The sequence below is a fragment of the Diorhabda sublineata genome, chromosome 11 (assembly GCF_026230105.1).
Source record: "Diorhabda sublineata isolate icDioSubl1.1 chromosome 11, icDioSubl1.1, whole genome shotgun sequence".
NCBI lineage: Eukaryota > Metazoa > Arthropoda > Insecta > Coleoptera > Chrysomelidae > Diorhabda > Diorhabda sublineata.
In genome coordinates, this window is record NC_079484.1 from 1327762 (window position 1) to 1346804 (window position 19043).

The window sequence follows — 19043 nt, forward strand, 5'->3', positions numbered from 1 at the left end:
AAATTTTTGACACCCTGTAACTAATCACCAAATAATAATTCGAAGGATTAATAGTTCAAAATTTCTACATTATTTGAGGTTTTTTACGTTTTCTTTAATGAATTAGAAATTCTACTATGATAAAAGCACGTGTAATATACATTTTCTCGTTCATATAAGTAATTATATACATTTTTATACAAAATATAAAAGTTTTTTCGATTTCCAGAAAAATAAAAAACACGACAACGCCGCACTTATACCGTTGTACAGTTGTTGAACGACTCCGACATTCTTCCTTACCCACCCATATCTAGAAAGTAGACTCGACCGAGCCTCAATTAAAACAGCCTACTATGCGTTCCAAAAAGATTTCGCCGTCGACGTACACAAGCTTCAAAGTCGACGTGTTATTTTGAGAATTTCACATTTTTTTTTATTTTTTTTGTTGTCTATTTGCCTTAAAAAACCAAAGTTCATTTAACAAAACAACCAAATTTAAATATTTCGAAACGTTATTATCGAAAAAGTACAATATATAGATAAATCTTAAACAGGATTATATTCGATAAAGTAAAAAAAATGTAAACGCATAAAGTAATTATTATAATGTTTGAATTAGAAAAAAAAAACGTGGTATAAAAAACATTATGCTTGAAATGTAGGTATTTCAAATATATATTTTTTCGGTTATAGTAGAAACGACTTTTTTTAAATATTGGATGTAATTTGCTTAAAAGGTTATTTTATAAGTACGATAAAATCATCGGTTCGGTTGAGGTTCGATAAAAAAATAGCTCCAATAGTAAATTATGTACCTACATAATTCTTTCACGGTATCTGGCTAATTCAGTATAGGAACAGAGAGTGGATTGGATGATTATAATACAAATCGATATTATTTTCCAGCGTGGCATCACGGACGAAAACAAACAATATATCGTAATAATTATAAAAATAGAACGAATTTTGTAGGAATGCTAGTAGCGTATCGCAAGCGCCCGAAAAGTCCAGTAGAGAGAGACGAAATATAAAGGAAAGGTATAGCGTGGTACACGAAATCGTCCGATTTCAACGCGACCTACGTTCGAGGTGATCTTTGTCTTGAGCGTGTTGTAGAGCGTAAGTCGTTGATGAATCTCGATTTCGAGCACAAGGCGTTGCAGCACATTTCGAACCAGAAGCGCGATCCCAGTACGTTGTGTAGAGCCAGCGAAAATGAAGTGAATACATAGCTCGGCACAGTGCTAAAAGTGTAAAAAAATAGTGAAAAAAGCGTTAATTTGGAGTGTTTTACAGGAAGTGGGTGTCGATATGTGAAGTGGTATTGTGTGGAAAACCGAAGTTAGTTCGACAACAGTGCGGCGTCAAAATGAAGTTGAAACGGCTGTGTTTTTTTGTGAAATAGTGTCTGTGCGACGAAAAACAAAAATTCCTCAATGTGGTGTTTAGGGCAAAATGGTCAGAGAGACTAGACACTTGTGGGTAGGAAATTTACCCGAGAATATACGAGAAGAAAGAATTCGAGAACATTTTAAACGGTAAATATATACTTATATACATATTTTTTACAGGAATATTATCGATATTATAGTCTTAAAATTCGACCATTTGCCTAACAATATCGGATTGTGCAACCAAACGTAAACGTCAAGTCGCAGCTACAATTTTATGCTACAAGCAACAGCAGCCTTGTTATATACGTGTTCCATTTTGTATAACCTACAAATTTTAATATAATTCCGTTACTGCTATCGAAATTATTTTTATTTTATTTTAAATATACTAGTAAGTGTTTTTTCTATAAATAAATAAGCTGTTTCTAATTCCGATAAATGCCTTTTCGTAGGTGTACTTAACTAACAAATTTAAATATTCTACGCAGTTAAATGTTTTATATTAGGTTCAATGTGGTTTAATTAATTTTTTTAATCGCTACGATGAGGCTATCCAGACACATGGAATTTACAGTTCATTTCGAGAGACTGAATTGTTGCTTATCAAAAACTTATCTTTTACAGCAGCAAATAACTGATAGAGTATCTTCTAAGTCATCATCTATGTTTAGCTTGAACAACTTCATCATCCTATTTATATAACCAAATCCCTTATCATATTTTTAAGTTAAACAAATCAAAATTTACTATATACGACGTTTATATATAATAACAGTTGTTGTATTTCGTTTCCTAAATCGTTCTTTGTTTCGTTACTGTGACTTACTTGATTTGGTTTCTTCTAACTTTATTTTTACACATAATTTTTGTTGTATATCTATTATTTTTTCAATTTTAATAGTTTAAAGTAGTTAGAAATAAATATTAATCTAATTCCACGAATTTTCCACTCTAATTTCGTTGTGTTTTGTACAAATTATCGAATTAATATAAATTGTTATCTTATATAGCAACTCGACAGATAAAATTCCATATATTTTTTATTATCTGCCTTATTTCGGCGAAATATTTCCTAAATCAATCTAAAATTTACGAAAAATGATCATTTTTCTCAATTAAACACTTTTTAGTCGCCGTACGAAATGTAACAAGCAAAACATGAAATTAATCAGCTAAATTATTGATTCAAATGTAGGAAAATAGTTATTTTCTTTTTTTTTTTCTATAAGTGTCGTATTTTTTTTGTGAGTTTCAAAGGTAAGTTTGTGGCAATCGATTTTTTATGTGAAACTATAAAATAAGTATATTGTTCTGTTTTTTATTTTATTAACAAGTAAATACACGTGTTATAAAATATGAAAATTAATGTTATTATGAATCATAAACAAAATAATTTACGTTTGAATAAATTGTAAATGTAAATTCTAAAGGAATATTTCATCCAATACTGCGGGAATCGAGAGAAAATTGGCAACAAAGCATATGTTTTGGTAGTTGGTATAATTGATTATGACGATGTGTTTTTAGAATAAAGCGTTACACGATTACAGCGTTGCCACGTCTAATAACGAAAAATTTCAATAATTAGGATCGGTTATTTAGTAAAATCAAATATATGTGGAATAAGAAAAATTTATTTACCGCGGTAGGCGAAAAATATTTTTTAACGTACTTTCTTTTGGAATTTCTCCAATGGAATGGCGCAAAATAAATTTATTTCTTTATTTTGGCAAGCTTGTTTTCGTCGACATCATTGCTATTTTGTATTTCTAAAATTAAAAAAAAAATATGGATATATCCCACATGTGCAGTCATATAAATATTTATCATTTCGCCAGTCTACTGAAAATACTCAGTATTTACAGGGTGTTTCCAAATTTATGCAACAAAATATATAAGGTGGATTAAAATTGAGTTTCATTTTATATGATTTCACCCTCGTATAATGTACCAGGACTATTTAAAAAATAGTTTTAACACGTGTATTGAATTGCCATGAACTTGTTAAGGTTTTTCTAAGGATACTGTTTGAATTATGATGTTGAGATAACTTAGACCACATGTCAGGTGCTTATTTCTTCTTCTTGAACGATATAAATTATTTTTTCTGAATTCTTATATTTTCCTCATAATTTTTTTTACTAGATTGTTGTTGACCTTGAACGTATTCGAAAGTTTATTATAGAATCGTCCTGTATATAAAATAGCTAATAGAGAAGGTTGATTTGCAATTCCTTGTTCAGTACGGTCTCGATTCTGTTTATAACGTAAGCAATAATCTCGGGTTTTGACAAAAGGTCCCTTCAGATAGATAATACTAAGAATTTTTACCTGTGCAATTTAGGTACCTCCAGATTTTAAAAGAGCTGGTCTATAAAAAAAAAATACACACAAAAGGCAGGTACCTGATTTGAGAGTGAAAAAATCTGTACATCGTGAGGAAATTTATATTTTATTACCTACAAAGATTTGTTCCCGAGAACAATGATGAAACACCCTTCGTTTTGAGTTCAGAATTCTTGGTGCTACGACGACTCAACGTTTTTAATCGCCAGAGCTCCTGGTTGGCGTCTAGAGTATGGAGAAGCCTGTAGATATTGATTTTCGACTTCTGTAGGTTGGAATGTTCGGGAAAGACATGCTTCCCGTTGTTTGCACTACCTCCAAAAAGACGAGTTTCAATAAATTTACGTCCTGAGCGTCTGGAGGCGCACTTTGAGCTCAAGAACCAAGTCCACGGTCGAGTAGGTCTTGTAGACACTGCTCTAAGTGGGATTAAGCTGGACAGTTCGGTATGTCGTGGTAGCATCGCTGAAATTGTCATTTTAACAATTTGCAAGAACGAAAACTATTCAAGAAAAGATGACTGGGTCCAAAAAGCATGTATAAAGCACGTTTTTGCTTAACTAGGACTAAACTACAATCATAAACATCGAAAAATAATTCAGGAGCCTGAAGATATTGATCTTGAACATCTGTAGGTTAAAATGTTCGGGAAAGACATGCTTCCCGTTGTTTGCACTACCTCCAAAAAGACGAGTTTCAATAAATTTACGTCCTGAGCGTCTGGAGGCGAACTCTGAGCTCAAGAACCACGTCCACGTGTCGAGTAGGTCTTGTAGACACTGCTTTTAGTGGGATTAAGCTGGACAGCTCGGTATGTCGTGGTAGCATCGCTGAAATTGTCATTTTAACAATTTGCAAGAACGAAAACTATTCAATAAAAGATGACTGGGTCCAAAAAGCATGTATAAAGCACGTTTTTGCTTAACTAGGACTAAACTACAATCATAAACATCGAAAAATAATTCAGGAGCCTGAAGATATTGATCTTGAACATCTGTAGGTTAAAATGTTCGGGAAAGACATGCTTCCCGTTGTTTGCACTACCTCCAAAAAGACGAGTTTCAATAAATTTACGTCCTGAGCGTCTGGAGGCGAACTCTGAGCTCAAGAACCACGTCCACGTGTCGAGTAGGTCTTGTAGACACTGCTTTTAGTGGGATTAAGCTGGACAGCTCGGTATGTCGTGGTAGCATCGCTGAAATTGTCATTTTAACAATTTGCAAGAACGAAAACTATTCAATAAAAGATGACTGGGTCCAAAAAGCATGTATAAAGCACGTTTTTGATTAACTAGGACTAAACTACAATCATAAACATCGAAAAATAATTCAGGAGCCTGAAGATATTGATCTTGAACATCTGTAGGTTAAAATGTTCGGGAAAGACATGCTTCCCGTTGTTTGCACTACCTCCAAAAAGACGAGTTTCAATAAATTTACGTCCTGAGCGTCTGGAGGCGAACTCTGAGCTCAAAAACAACGTCCACGTGTCGAGTAGGTCTTGTAGACACTACTCTAGGTGGGATTAAGTTTGATTTTCGGTTTGTAAAACACCGATTTGAACTAGAAATTTGTTAAAATACATAATTTTTAAATTTAAATGGTGTTGGCATAAATTTTTGACGGGCAGTGTATATTATATTTGAAATGTATTGGTTCAAGGTTGGATTTTCAGCGTTTCGAAGACGATGTATTTGAGTTCCACACATAGACGAGTCTCCGATTTAATTTTAGATCGAGAAAAGTATCTGGCAACCGGCATATTATTTATTTAATGTTTCTCTTCCTTTCCAGTTTGAATGCCTCGTTGAGATGAGTTAAGACAAGGTGAAACTGACGGTCGTTTTTATTTTCATTGCCTCTATATAATTCGAACGATATTTTTAAATCGATTTTATTAAATCGAATGATAAAAAATGTAATATTTGGAAAAATTGATTTATTTCGAATTTACTCGTAAAACAATTTGACTACCGCTGATTTAACTGTCTATAATTGTGTTATTACGTATACGAGGGTCGCTACATAAATTTTGAGTTAGACAGTCGTAGAAAATCGTACGACAACTCTTTCTGGGTACGTTCACCATTAGAAATGTCAATGTCAGATTCGAAATATTCACGTCAGTGTTGCCATATCTCGAAATTTAAATAGAAACAATTTATGATTGCGTTTCAAAATTATTTTAATGAAATGGATCTTGATCGGTGAAAATTCACTTTATTAATGAAGAAAATAAACATTATCTTGACATTATTACAAAACTATCATTTACGTAAAATGCTTTAATAGCAATGTTAATTATGACCTTGGATATATAGACATTGTAAAGTGGCCCACGCATTCAATGCACTAACCAATACTTTCCAATTAATTCACATGTTTAAATCCTTGTAGTTATACCTTAATTTGAAAGGGATTAGCCCAACCAATAAGAAACGTGAACTAGATAACGATCGTGAAGATATTTGATAATATTTGGTAAAAATAATGTCGAATTTTGGCGCCAAACTTGGACAACTTCTGGAACCGTCCTCGTATGTTTAATAAAATATATAATCGTTCATTAAAAATTGAATATGTGGCAACATTGTCGCGTATGTCGTTTTCATTTAATTATATAGGTGGAAATTCGGTTAATTTGTTTAAAAAAATTATTATACAGGGTGTAATATGTAATACGAATTCTTAAATTGATTTTTTCAAAACCGATCCTGGGACTATCTTCACGAATTATATCCTGTAGCGAAGTGGGAATAATATTGAATTCGAAATACATCGAAAATCATAAAAAACATTCGCGATTAAATTCCAATTTTGACCAATACGAATATTTGTAAATGAACTTTTCGAATAGCACTCGTATAACAACAAATTCTGAGTACGTTCGACAACGTTGTCGCGTATGTCGTTTTCATTTATTTATATTCGTCGAAAATCGGTTAATGCGTTTAAAAAAATTATTATACAGGGTGTAATATATAATAAGAATTCTTACATTGATTTTTTCAAAACCGATCCTGGGATTATCTTCACGAATTATATCCTGTAGCGAAGTAAGAACAAGATTGAATTCGGAATACGTCGAAAATTATAAAAAACATTCTAATTTTGACCAATACGAATATTTGTAAATGAACTTTTCGAATAGCACTCGTATAACAACAAATTCTGAGTACGTTCGACAACGTTGTCGCGTATGTCGTTTTCATTTATTTATATTCGTCGAAAATCTGTTGATTTGTTTAAAAAAATTATTATACAGGGTGTAATATATAATACGAATTCTTAAATTGATTTTTTTAAAACCGATCCTGGGATTATCTTCACGAATTATGTCCTGTAACGAAGTGGGAACAAGATTGAATTCGGAATACGTCGAAAATCATAAAAAACATTCTAATTTTGACCAATACGAATATTTGTAAATGAACATTTCGAACAGCACTCGTATAACAACAAATTCTGAGTACGTTCGACAACGTTGTCGCGTATGTCTTTTTCATTTATTTATATTCGTCGAAAATCGGTTAATGCGTGTAAAAAAATTATTATACAGGGTGTAACATATAATAAGAATTCTTAAATTGATTTTTTTAAAACCGATCCTGGGATTATCTTCACGAATTATATCCTGTAGCGAAGTGGGAACAAGATTGAATTCGGAATACGTCGAAAATCATAAAAAACATTCCAATTTTGACCAATACGAATATTTGTAAATGAACTTTTCGAATAGCACTCGTATAACAACAAATTCTGAGTACGTTCGACAACGTTGTCGCGTATGTCGTTTTCATTTATTTATATTCGTCGAATATCGGTTAATTTGTTTAAAAAAATTATTATACAGGGTGTAATATATAATACGAATTCTTAAATTGATTTTTTTAAAACCGATCCTGGGATTATCTTCACGAATTATGTCCTGTAGCGAAGTGGGAACAAGATTGAATTCGGAATACGTCGAAAATCATAAAAAACATTCCAATTTTGACCAATACGAATATTTGTAAATGAACTTTTCGAACAGCACTCGTATAACAACAAATTCTGAGTACGTTCGACAACGTTGTCGCGTATGTCTTTTTCATTTATTTATATTCGTCGAAAATCGGTTAATGCGTGTAAAAAAATTATTATACAGGGTGTAACATATAATAAGAATTCTTAAATTGATTTTTTTAAAACCGATCCTGGGATTATCTTCACGAATTATATCCTGTAGCGAAGTGGGAACAAGATTGAATTCGGAATACGTCGAAAATCATAAAAAACATTCCAATTTTGACCAATACGAATATTTGTAAATGAACTTTTCGAATAGCACTCGTATAACAACAAATTCTGAGTACGTTCGACAACGTTGTCGCGTATGTCGTTTTCATTTATTTATATTCGTCGAATATCGGTTAATTTGTTTAAAAAAATTATTATACAGGGTGTAATATATAATACGAATTCTTAAATTGATTTTCCCAAAACCGGTCCTGTGTTTTTGGTTATTTCAAGTGATGAATTCCAAGGGAATATATTCGTTTAGAAAAAAAAAACGATTCACGACATCTCGTAGGTATGTGCTAAGGCCCCGTTTTAATTTGCGCTCCTTTCCTTTATCAACTAAAATTTTACGTGTGCATGTTGAGACGCTATTTAATAAACGTTGCCCTATCACGTCGAACTCGTTCCGTTTAACATTCGCCACTCACTCAAAACGATCACCATTGTAACGTTTTGTGTTTCATTAAATAAATTAACATGAAATATCACGCCCTCTATTTGCATGTACCACGTGGGGCCCGCAAATGTCAGCGACAACTCTGATATAAAGTTCATCAATTATAATAACGATGTTGTGTATGTTTTTCGATAGGTGCGCCATTTTATTATGCCGAGTAGACCGTTGAAATCGTGTGCGTAGATACAATGAGATTGAGCAGTCTATTATTTTCGCTGACAATACGAAATTGAAGTGAAAAATTCGACGACCAGCAGCAAATATCGATACAACAAATGATATGTCATGTGTATGTACTAACTAGAAAGTCTGAATGCCCTCAAAACACCTTGCATCCGGTCGAAAGTCGAATATATGAAATGAATCACCTGTAACTACGCAACTATAATGTTAAATACGTAAAAACATTCCCGATTATTAAAATTTTACCGAGTTTTTCATATATTTGCATCTATATGCTGAACAATTCTATCAATCAGACCTCGCCTTGTTTGTCCGAATTTTTCGTGCATTTCATTTTTTAGGTAACAACTTTCCCACTCTCCCCCATTTCTCATATAAATAGATAGACTAAAACATATGAAAGAAAAACTGCGCAGAATTTTTTATTTATCGTATACAAAGTTTTTTTTTAATTATATTTTCAAATAATTATGTTGTCCACCCGGTACAAAGTTCTGTTGACAATCAGACCTCGCCTTGTTTGTCCGAATTTTTCGTACATTTCATTTTTTTTAGATAACAACTTTCCCACTCTCCCCAATTTCTCATATAAATAGACTAAAACTACAAAGTTTTTTTAATTATATTTTCAAATAATTATGTTGTCCACCCGGTACGAAGTTTTGTTGAAAATATGATTTAGTTGAAACGTTGATAAAATTTTTTTCAAACGTTCCTCAACCTACAATAACTTGAACTATTATATATAATAACCTAAAAGATTACGAAATTGCACAGACACACACACACACACACAATTAATTTTTAAATAGAAATTTCAGTTGCAAAAGAACCAGGTCAACAACCTCCTGGCACTTATATCGGTCGGTAAAAACGCATACTGTATTTTTTAATAGCGCAAGTAGTTATTTGCATTTTATTCAATATTTAAATCAGTTAAATATATCTAGTTTCATCTTGAATAAACTTCATTTATATGATACAAAAAATAGACATTGTTGCCGTATCGTTAAATCATATGAAAGTACTCAAAACTATCCTTATAATTAGCTGTGATTATGAAAATTAAACAACAAGCTTTTAGCTGTTGTCAATTCGTAAATAAACGATGGAGGTCTAACCATCACGTGACTAATACGCCAGAAACAATATTCATATGAATCAAAATAAAATGTCTCTCAACCCAATAGAAATAATCGTCCAAATCCAAAGGTCGGTTTAATAACTAATTCGCAATTAAAAAAGAAATTACAACTTTTTTAATTGTTTGATTTCGGACGAACTATATCATGTAGCGAAATGGGACCGAGATTGATTTCGGAATACGTCGAAAGTCATATGTCAATGTCAGATTAGACATACCTTAAAACTTAATTAACAGTCTTTGTATTGACTATTTGCGAGTTCTGAATACGTTCACCATTAAAAATGATCGAACTTTATGATTCCAATGACAGATTTGACATATTCATATCGATGGTGCCAAATTTCAAATGAAGTAAATTTAGTTTTAATTTCCCATATAGGTATTTGTTGATTTTCTATAGTTATTAAATTGAGAAAATTAATAAAACTTTTCGATTAAACTCGAATATTTTTTTTTCTATTTAAAGTTTCCCTTATTACCAATCTTTCTAACGTAATGAGTCAAGGTCACGAAGAGGTCATATCATTATAAAAATTATACTAATATACCTATATAAACATATTACAAGAGGGTACCGTTTCTTAAATATTTCATTGGGAATCAAATTAAATAAAACCGCCGGGACATAAATTAAAAGCGGATAATAAAATTTATTTATCAAAGAAACGATACTTCGTTCAACCAACGGTCGGGTTTGTATATAACGTTAGTTTACTCGTTTCACCTCGAACGAACGCGACGTTGCCGCTACTACATTTGACTAACACCTCGTTGTTTTCTGAATAAGGTTATTGCTTATATGACGCATTTTTTCGAACTTATAACAGTAATTGATTTAGAAAAGTTTATCGACTCTTGAATAATTATAATTCTAGGAAAATAAAAAGATATATATTTACTTTTTGTATTGGTAAATATGTTTTTAAACAAAGCAAATAAAAACTGTGATATTTGGACAAGTTTTTTTGAATACTGATGTACTAAGGGTTTATCTTTGTTTTATATAAAAGTGACTGGTTACCAAATCAGGCGTGCAGTGTGGTAGGAACGTCAATTCATGTTTTTTTTTTCTAGAAATTGATTTTTTTTATACGAAAAATGAAAAACATTTCGAATACATAAAAGATAAAATATTATCTGATTGATAACCTTCAAAATAAGATTTAAATTGTGTTTAAACAAGATACTTATTATGTAAATCACGTAAAGTGCATCGGATAATGTGTAATACACGTAATTATATAGGACTAAACAATATAAAAAAATCATAACAGAACCTTAAATAATATTTATCAAAGAAATCCCATCCCTATATATATATAAAGGTCCTACGATTGTATAAATAATTAATTTTAATCCTGATCCACACTTAAAGATACAATCATCGGAAAAACCATTGCAATATCTGTAGAGGTATACAGGTTGTCCCATTACGAGTTAAAACTATTTGTATATGCCACAATACTCACAATAAAATCAGGAAAATGTCTACGATTAGGTTTCCGGATACGATTTTTTTAACTAAAATATTTTCAAAGATGGCAGACTTCCGGTTCTACCGGAAGTCGACTGTAACTTTGTTATTTTATATGGAACATCCTGTATATTAATACATTTTTGAATTCTACGTAAAATTTTAGTATACTTTTGTCGAAAAACTTTTTTCGCAAAATGTATATTTTTTGAGTTATTAATTTTTTTGTAAAAATTGCAGACCCTTATAAATTATTTTTTTACGAGAATACCCATAAAGATAAGAAAATGTTTTCTATTCGGTTGCTTTTAGTAACGTTAGACGTATTTGAATCTATATTGAAAAATTTTTCTTTTTATACGGGGTGTGTATGAAAAGTGTTCAAAGTTTAATTTCATAAATATCAAATTTCTCTATTTTTTTAAATAGAACCACCCGGTTTTTTATACTTTAGTGCATTCAGGGGTAAAAAATAAGGCAAATTCATGTATACTTTCCTATACCTAAACCTTACCGTTATCAAGATATTAAATGTTTTCTGTAAATTTTTATAAATACAGGCGTGGACTAAATTTTATTTATTCGTAATTAAATTGACCCGGATGCAAATTCGTCTGTCTTTGCTAAAAGTAACCGAACAGAAACCATTTTCATATCTTTAAGGGTATCCACGTAAAAAAATAATTTACAAGGGTCTGCAATTTTTACAAAAAAATTAATAACTCAAAAAATATACATATTTCGAAAAAAGTTTTTAGACAAAAGTATACTAAAATTTTACGTAGGATTCAAATATGTATTAATATACAGGGTGTTCCTTATAAAATAACAAAGTTACAGTCGACTTCCGATAGAACCGGAAGGCGGCCATCTTTGAAAATATGTTAGTTGAATAGATCGTATCCGAAAACCTAAACATAGAAATTTTCATGATTTTACTATAAATATTCTTCCATATACAGATAGTTTTAACTTGTGGGACACCCTGTATAGCCAGAGAAGAAACTTTTTTTTCTTTCGGTGGATGAATTATTTTGAAATAAAAAATCGCTAATAGAAAGAGAGTATCTACAAAATAGTATATATTATTTTCATTTATTGATTTTTGTATTTTTAAACCCTTAAATGAGGGTGCGATCCACCCTAACATGTTTCTAATTAAATTGAGGGTAAAAGAAAGAACTAAAACATCGATTTATTACAACTTGAACCACATCAATCTCGCATAAAATAAAAGGCATTCAAAAACATGGAATTTAAATGTGAACTGACCCAAAATTATCCGTTCAAAATATGCTACAACATCAAAGTTAAAACGAGAATATATCGACGACTAGAATTTAGTAAAATCAATTTTGGAATCGGCAATAAATTTTTATATTAAAAGAAATTAAAAACGTTTCGTTAAAATTGGCGTTACCTTGTCTGTAGCATTCATTGACATGATTAAGTAACTTATTGACCAATCACTTTAAATCATCGATTAAATTTCGAGACTGTGTTGTCTGGTTTTGTAAAGGTCAGTCTAAAATTATTTGCAAAAATCTTATGGAACGAAAAAATGGGGTGGTGAATACATATCGTTATATAGGAAACTTTTACAAATATTCATTCGGGGTCAACCTTCTGATTACAGTAAATATGTTGTGAGATCTGTTTTACCCACGAATCTACTTTCTTTGTGAAATCCGCGTTGCCTCGTTGAAAATACCGGTACACGATTTTTCGATAGCATAAACATAGAACAAACATTAAAGTTTATAACCTCTTTCTCCTCGTTGTCTCTTACTCCCTCTCACTCATTCCGAAGAACTAAAACTTGAATTATTCATTTATTCATTCTCGATTACCTGCCTGGAGGCAACAAGGTCTCCGAACCGGCAACGCTGTTTATTCTTTAGTTTACTTATTGCCAGCCATTATTTCTGTCGAATGCGGCGTTGTCTAGTTTACTCGATTAAATCATGTATAAGGATTTTGTTCTTTTAATGATAAATCCATCATAATAATACAGAACGTGGTTATTTATACAGGGTGTCCCACGATGATTTCAAACTATTTGTATATGACAAAATACTTATAGTAAAATCATGAAAATTTTTACGTTTGGGTTTTCGGATACGATCTTTTTAACTAAAATATTTTCAAAGATGGCCGTCTTCCGGTTCTACCGGAAGTCGATTGTAACTTTGTTATTTTATATGGAACACCCTGTATATCGATACATTTTTGAAATCTACGTAAAATTTTAGTATATTTTTTCGGAAAATACATAATTTTTGAGTTATTATTTTTTTTGTAAAAATTGCAGACCCTTATAAATTGGATACCCTTGAAGATATTAAAATGGTTTCTGTTCTGTTGCTTTTAGAAAGGTTAGATACATTTGAATCTATGTTGAAAAATTTTTCTTTTTATACAGGGTGTGTATAAAAAGTATTCAAAGTTTAATTTCATAAATATCAAATTTCTTAATTTTTTTAAATAGAACCACCCGGTTTTTTCTATTTTAATGCATTCAGGGGTAAAAAATAAGGCAAATTCATGTATACTTTCCTATACCTAAACCTTACCGTTATCCAGATATTAAATGTTTTCTGTAAATTTTTATAAATGCAGGTGTGGATTAAATTTTATTTATTCGTTATTAAATTGATATGGAAGCAAATATGTCTAACTTTGCTAAAAGTAACCGAACAAAAACCATTTACATATCTTTAAGGGTATCCACGTAAAAAAATAATTTATAAGGGTCTGTGAAATTTTTTTACAAAATAAATTAATATCTCAAAAAGTATTAATTTTTCGAAAAAAGTTTTTAGACAAAAGTATACTAAAATTTTACGTAGATTTCAAAAATGTATTAATATACAGGGTGTTCAATTTGAAATAACAAAGTTACAGTCGACTTTGGGTAAAACCGGAAGTCGGCCATTTTTGAAAATATTTTAGTTGAAAAGATCGTATCCGAAAACCCAAACGTAGAAATTTTCATGATTTCACTATACGTATATTGCGATATACTGATATTTTTAACTTTTCGTGGGACACTCTGTATATTTAACAATAATGTATTGGATACAATACTAATAAAAGGCAGTTTGTGGTGAAGGAAAAAAAATATTTAAGGGTATTTAGAATGTGAGGCTTCTAATAGATTGACATGAGTTACTAGCTGCTACTTCATGTCGTACGAGGTGAATTAAAAAAATTTCCTTAATTGGGTTAGGTTAACGAACTTTTTCACTCACTCTCGTATTTATTTCAATAACAAATATGACCTGAAACAAACAGGTGTGACGTCAAAATAACCGTAGATAAATTTTTCCATATATTTATCAATTTTTGATTGTTCCAAATACAAAATATTGACTATTGTACAATAAATTATTGCTTCTCCCTTGTATTTTAAGCAATACAAACAACTAATTAATAATTTATGAGACTCAACTTTTTTTTTTTTTGATATTAAAAATTTTCCTAATAGCATTAAGAAACTTATATAACATGAAATTTTCAACAAATACTTATCAAAATTTCTAAAATACGAATTGAATTCAAGAAACTTGTAACGAAATTAAGTAGCGACTGCTTGGCTGGCTAGCAGGTTAGATCCCATCCGTACATTTTATTATTTCTCTCGTTGACGTCATTCTACCCGCCACAGCTGCTTATGTAACTGTGCGACGTTGCCGGACGCATACAAATGAGTTGCAACGTTTCTGTACAATGTGCGTTGTCGGCCTACTCTGCTTTTGTATATTGTTCGGATCCGTTTTCTGTGTGCGGCTGGAAATTCGTCGAGATGAATAGGGTTGAACGAGGGGGAGAGGGGAGAATATCGATCGTCGAGAAAAAAAAAAAAATACGACGAGTAGGTATTTTGAAAGTTTCATTTCTATAGTTACCCCTGAATATACAGGGTTCAATAAAACAAAATATCTTACGATACGTTTTGGTCAAACTATGATAGTTTTTTAACTAAAAAATTTAATTTTGTTACGAGTTTCTATGAAATAAATCATTTTATATGTGCCTTTATTCAAAACATCACTTAATAAGTTGTATAATTCGCACACAGATGGCGCTGCTTCATATGACGTTTACGTAGTGCCAACTTTCAGAAGACTATGTGTCAAATGTTTTTTTATTAGTCATACGATTTAGCCTTGACAGTTCAATGACGACTTATCCGTCAATGAAAACGTCGATTTAAACTGTCAATTTTTACTCTACGACTATTTTTAGTCTTATATAAAAAAAATTGAAATGAAAAAAAAATTATTTAACATACACTGAAAAAAATTGTAACGTTTGATACAATTGATGATAAACGAACCAAAATGTTTCGAATAGTGATTCTAAAATGGTTGGTAATTATCATTGGTCACGTTATTTTTTTGATATAATAGTCACTGGATACCAAATCAGGTGTGTAGGGTGGTATTTAGGTACGTAATGATAATCTGATTGATTTTTATCTTTTGAAGTTCAATATTAGTTGAAAAATGACTAATTTTTCAATTAAACAATATATTGAAATATATTTTACCTAGAAACATATCTAATCAATTTATCTGTCAATTAGAAACTACGTTTTAATACAAATTTTTTCTTTTTTATATAAGGGAGGCTTGATTTCAAACGAAACTTGATCTAAAAAATTTCTAGAATCTAGGCGATTAAACAAAGAATTTATAAACGAGTTTAATTCTCGTTAGCACCCGCGGCCATTTTGTTCACTTTATATATAATTCGACTAATTCGGTCCGACGAGATTTTAATAGCGGCAACAGTGTAAATATAGAAGTTAACCTTACTCTATTTTCATATTTCATATGAGGAGAATTCTCGGTTGGCTGCACGCGATAAATTATGTTTTTTCATCACCAACACAGACTTTTACGAGGGTCGTCACATAAATATCGATCTAATAAATAAACAACATATTTTTTTTTTCGTGATAATTTTGATTTTTCAAAATAATTATCTCCTGAAGTGAAATTACGCGGTTACGTAACAGGAAAAAAATCACCGGGGGTCTAGATCTGGTGAATATGGTGGTTGGAGCGTGTTTGCCCTTCGCTACCCATTATTTTGACTGTTTTTTCGTTTTAGAGATACAGTGAAGGATCTAGGTGTTATCTAAGGTTATTAATCGATGCAAAAACAGACTCATTTTGTTTAAATTTCCTCAAAAAGGGTTGGAAAATGTGAATTCGATTGTTATTTTGATCTAAACGCGTCTGAAATGCCTTAAAATCTCACAAATGCGTTTGTTTGATGGTTTTTTCTATTTATATTTCTGAAATTTTCCAACCAAAAGTCACCGGGGGTCTAGATCTGGTGAATATGGTGGATGGAGCGTGTTTACCCTTCGCTACCCCTTGTTTTGACTGTTTTTTTGTTTTAGGGATACAGTGAAGGATCTAGGTGTTATTAATCGATGCAAAAAATGACTCATTTTGTTTAAATTTCCTCAAAAAGGGTTGAAAAATGTTAATTCGATTGTTATTTTGATCTAAACGCGTCTGAAATGCGTTAAAATCTCACAAATGCGTTTGTTTGATGGTTTTTTCTATTTATATTTCTGAAATTTTCCAACCAAAAGTCGCCGGGGGTCTAGATCTGGTGAATATGGTGGATGGAGCGTGTTTGCCCTTCGCTACCCCTTGTTTTGACTGTTTTTTCGTTTTAGGGATACAGTGAAGGATCTAGGTGTTATCTAAGGTTATTAATCGATGCAAAAAATGACTCATTTTGTTTAAATTTCCTCAAAAAGGGTTGAAAAATGTTAATTCGATTGTTATTTTGATCTAAACGCGTCTGAAATGCGTTAAAATCTCACAAATGCGTTTGTTTGATGGTTTTTTCTATTTATATTTCTGAAATTTTCCAACCAAAAGTCGCCGGGGGTCTAGATCTGGTGAATATGGTGGATGGAGCGTGTTTGCCCTTCGCTACCCCTTGTTTTGACTGTTTTTTCGTTTTAGGGATACAGTGAAGGATCTAGGTGTTATCTAAGGTTATTAATCGATGCAAAAAATGACTCATTTTGTTTAAATTTCCTCAAAAAGGGTTGGAAAATGTTAATTCGATTGTTATTTTGATCTAAACGCGTCTGAAATGCGTTAAAATCTCACAAATGCGTTTGTTTGATGGTTTTTTCTATTTATATTTCTGAAATTTTCCAACCAAAAGTCGCCGGGGGTCTAGATCTGGTGAATATGGTGGATGGAGCGTGTTTGCCCTTCGCTACCCCTTGTTTTGACTGTTTTTTCGTTTTAGGGATACAGTGAAGGATCTAGGTGTTATCTAAGGTTATTAATCGATGCAAAAACAGACTCATTTTGTTTAAATTTCCTCAAAAAGGGTTGGAAAATGTGAATTCGATTGTTATTTTGATCTAAACGCGTCTGAAATGCCTTAAAATCTCACAAATGCGTTTGTTTGATGGTTTTTTCTATTTATATTTCTGAAATTTTCCAACCAAAAGTCACCGGGGGTCTAGATCTGGTGAATATGGTGGATGGAGCGTGTTTACCCTTCGCTACCCCTTGTTTTGACTGTTTTTTTGTTTTAGGGATACAGTGAAGGATCTAGGTGTTATTAATCGATGCAAAAAATGACTCATTTTGTTTAAATTTCCTCAAAAAGGGTTGGAAAATGTTAATTCGATTGTTATTTTGATCTAAACGCGTCTGAAATGCGTTAAAATCTTACAAATGCGTTTGTTTGATGGTTTTTTCTATTTATATTTCTGAAATTTTCCAACCAAAAGTCACCGGGGGTCTAGATCTGGCGAATATGGTGGATGGAGCGTGTTTGCCCTTCGCTACCCCTTGTTTTGACTGTTTTTTCGTTTTAGGGATACAGTGAAGGATCTAGGTGTTATCTAAGGTTATTAATCGATGCAAAAACAGACTCATTTTGTTTAAATTTCCTCAAAAAGGGTTGAAAAATGTTAATTCGATTGTTATTTTGATGTAAACGCGTCTGAAATGCGTTAAAATCTCACAAATGCGTTTGTTTCATAGTGTTTTCTATTTATATTTCTGAAATTTTCCAACCAAAAGTCGCCGGGGGTCTAGATCTGGTGAATATGGTGGTTGGAGCGTGTTTGCCCTTCGCTACCCCTTATTTTGACTGTTTTTTCGTTTTAGGGATACAATGAAGGATCTAGGTGTTATCTAAGGTTATTAATCGATGCAAAAACAGACTCATTTTGTTTCAATTTCCTCAAAAAGGGTTGAAAAATGTTAATTCGATTGTTATTTTGATGTAAACGCGTCTGAAATGCGTTAAAATCTCACAAATGCGTTTGTTTCATAGTGTTTTCTATTTATATTTCTGAAATTTTCCAACCAAAAGTCGCCGGGGGTCTAGATCTGGCGAATATGGTGGATGGAGCGTGTTTGCCCTTCGCTACCCCTTGTTTTGACTGTTTTTTCGTTTTAGGGATACAGTGAAGGATCTAGGTGTTATCTAAGGTTATTAATCGATGCAAAAACAGACTCATTTTGTTTAAATTTCCTCAAAAAGGGTTGAAAAATGTTAATTCGATTGTTATTTTGATGTAAACGCGTCTGAAATGCGTTAAAATCTCACAAATGCGTTTGTTTCATAGTGTTTTCTATTTATATTTCTGAAATTTTCCAACCAAAAGTCGCCGGGGGTCTAGATCTGGCGAATATGGTGGATGGAGCGTGTTTGCCCTTCGCTACCCCTTGTTTTGACTGTTTTTTCGTTTTAGGGATACAGTGAAGGATCTAGGTGTTAT

At 31.7% G+C, this 19043-nt stretch overlaps 1 protein-coding gene across 2 annotated transcripts in view; it reads left to right on the plus strand.

Annotated features, from left to right (window-relative positions):
* Positions 1–916: 916 nt before the first annotated feature.
* LOC130450540 (protein split ends) overlaps positions 917–19043 on the plus strand; it is a 72997-nt gene continuing 54870 nt past the window's right edge. For both annotated transcript variants that reach the window (XM_056789006.1, XM_056789007.1), the window contains exon 1: positions 917–1520. In XM_056789006.1, the coding sequence (XP_056644984.1) occupies positions 1438–1520 (83 nt within the window). In that variant the 5' untranslated portion in view covers positions 917–1437. The remainder of the gene's footprint in view (positions 1521–19043) is intronic.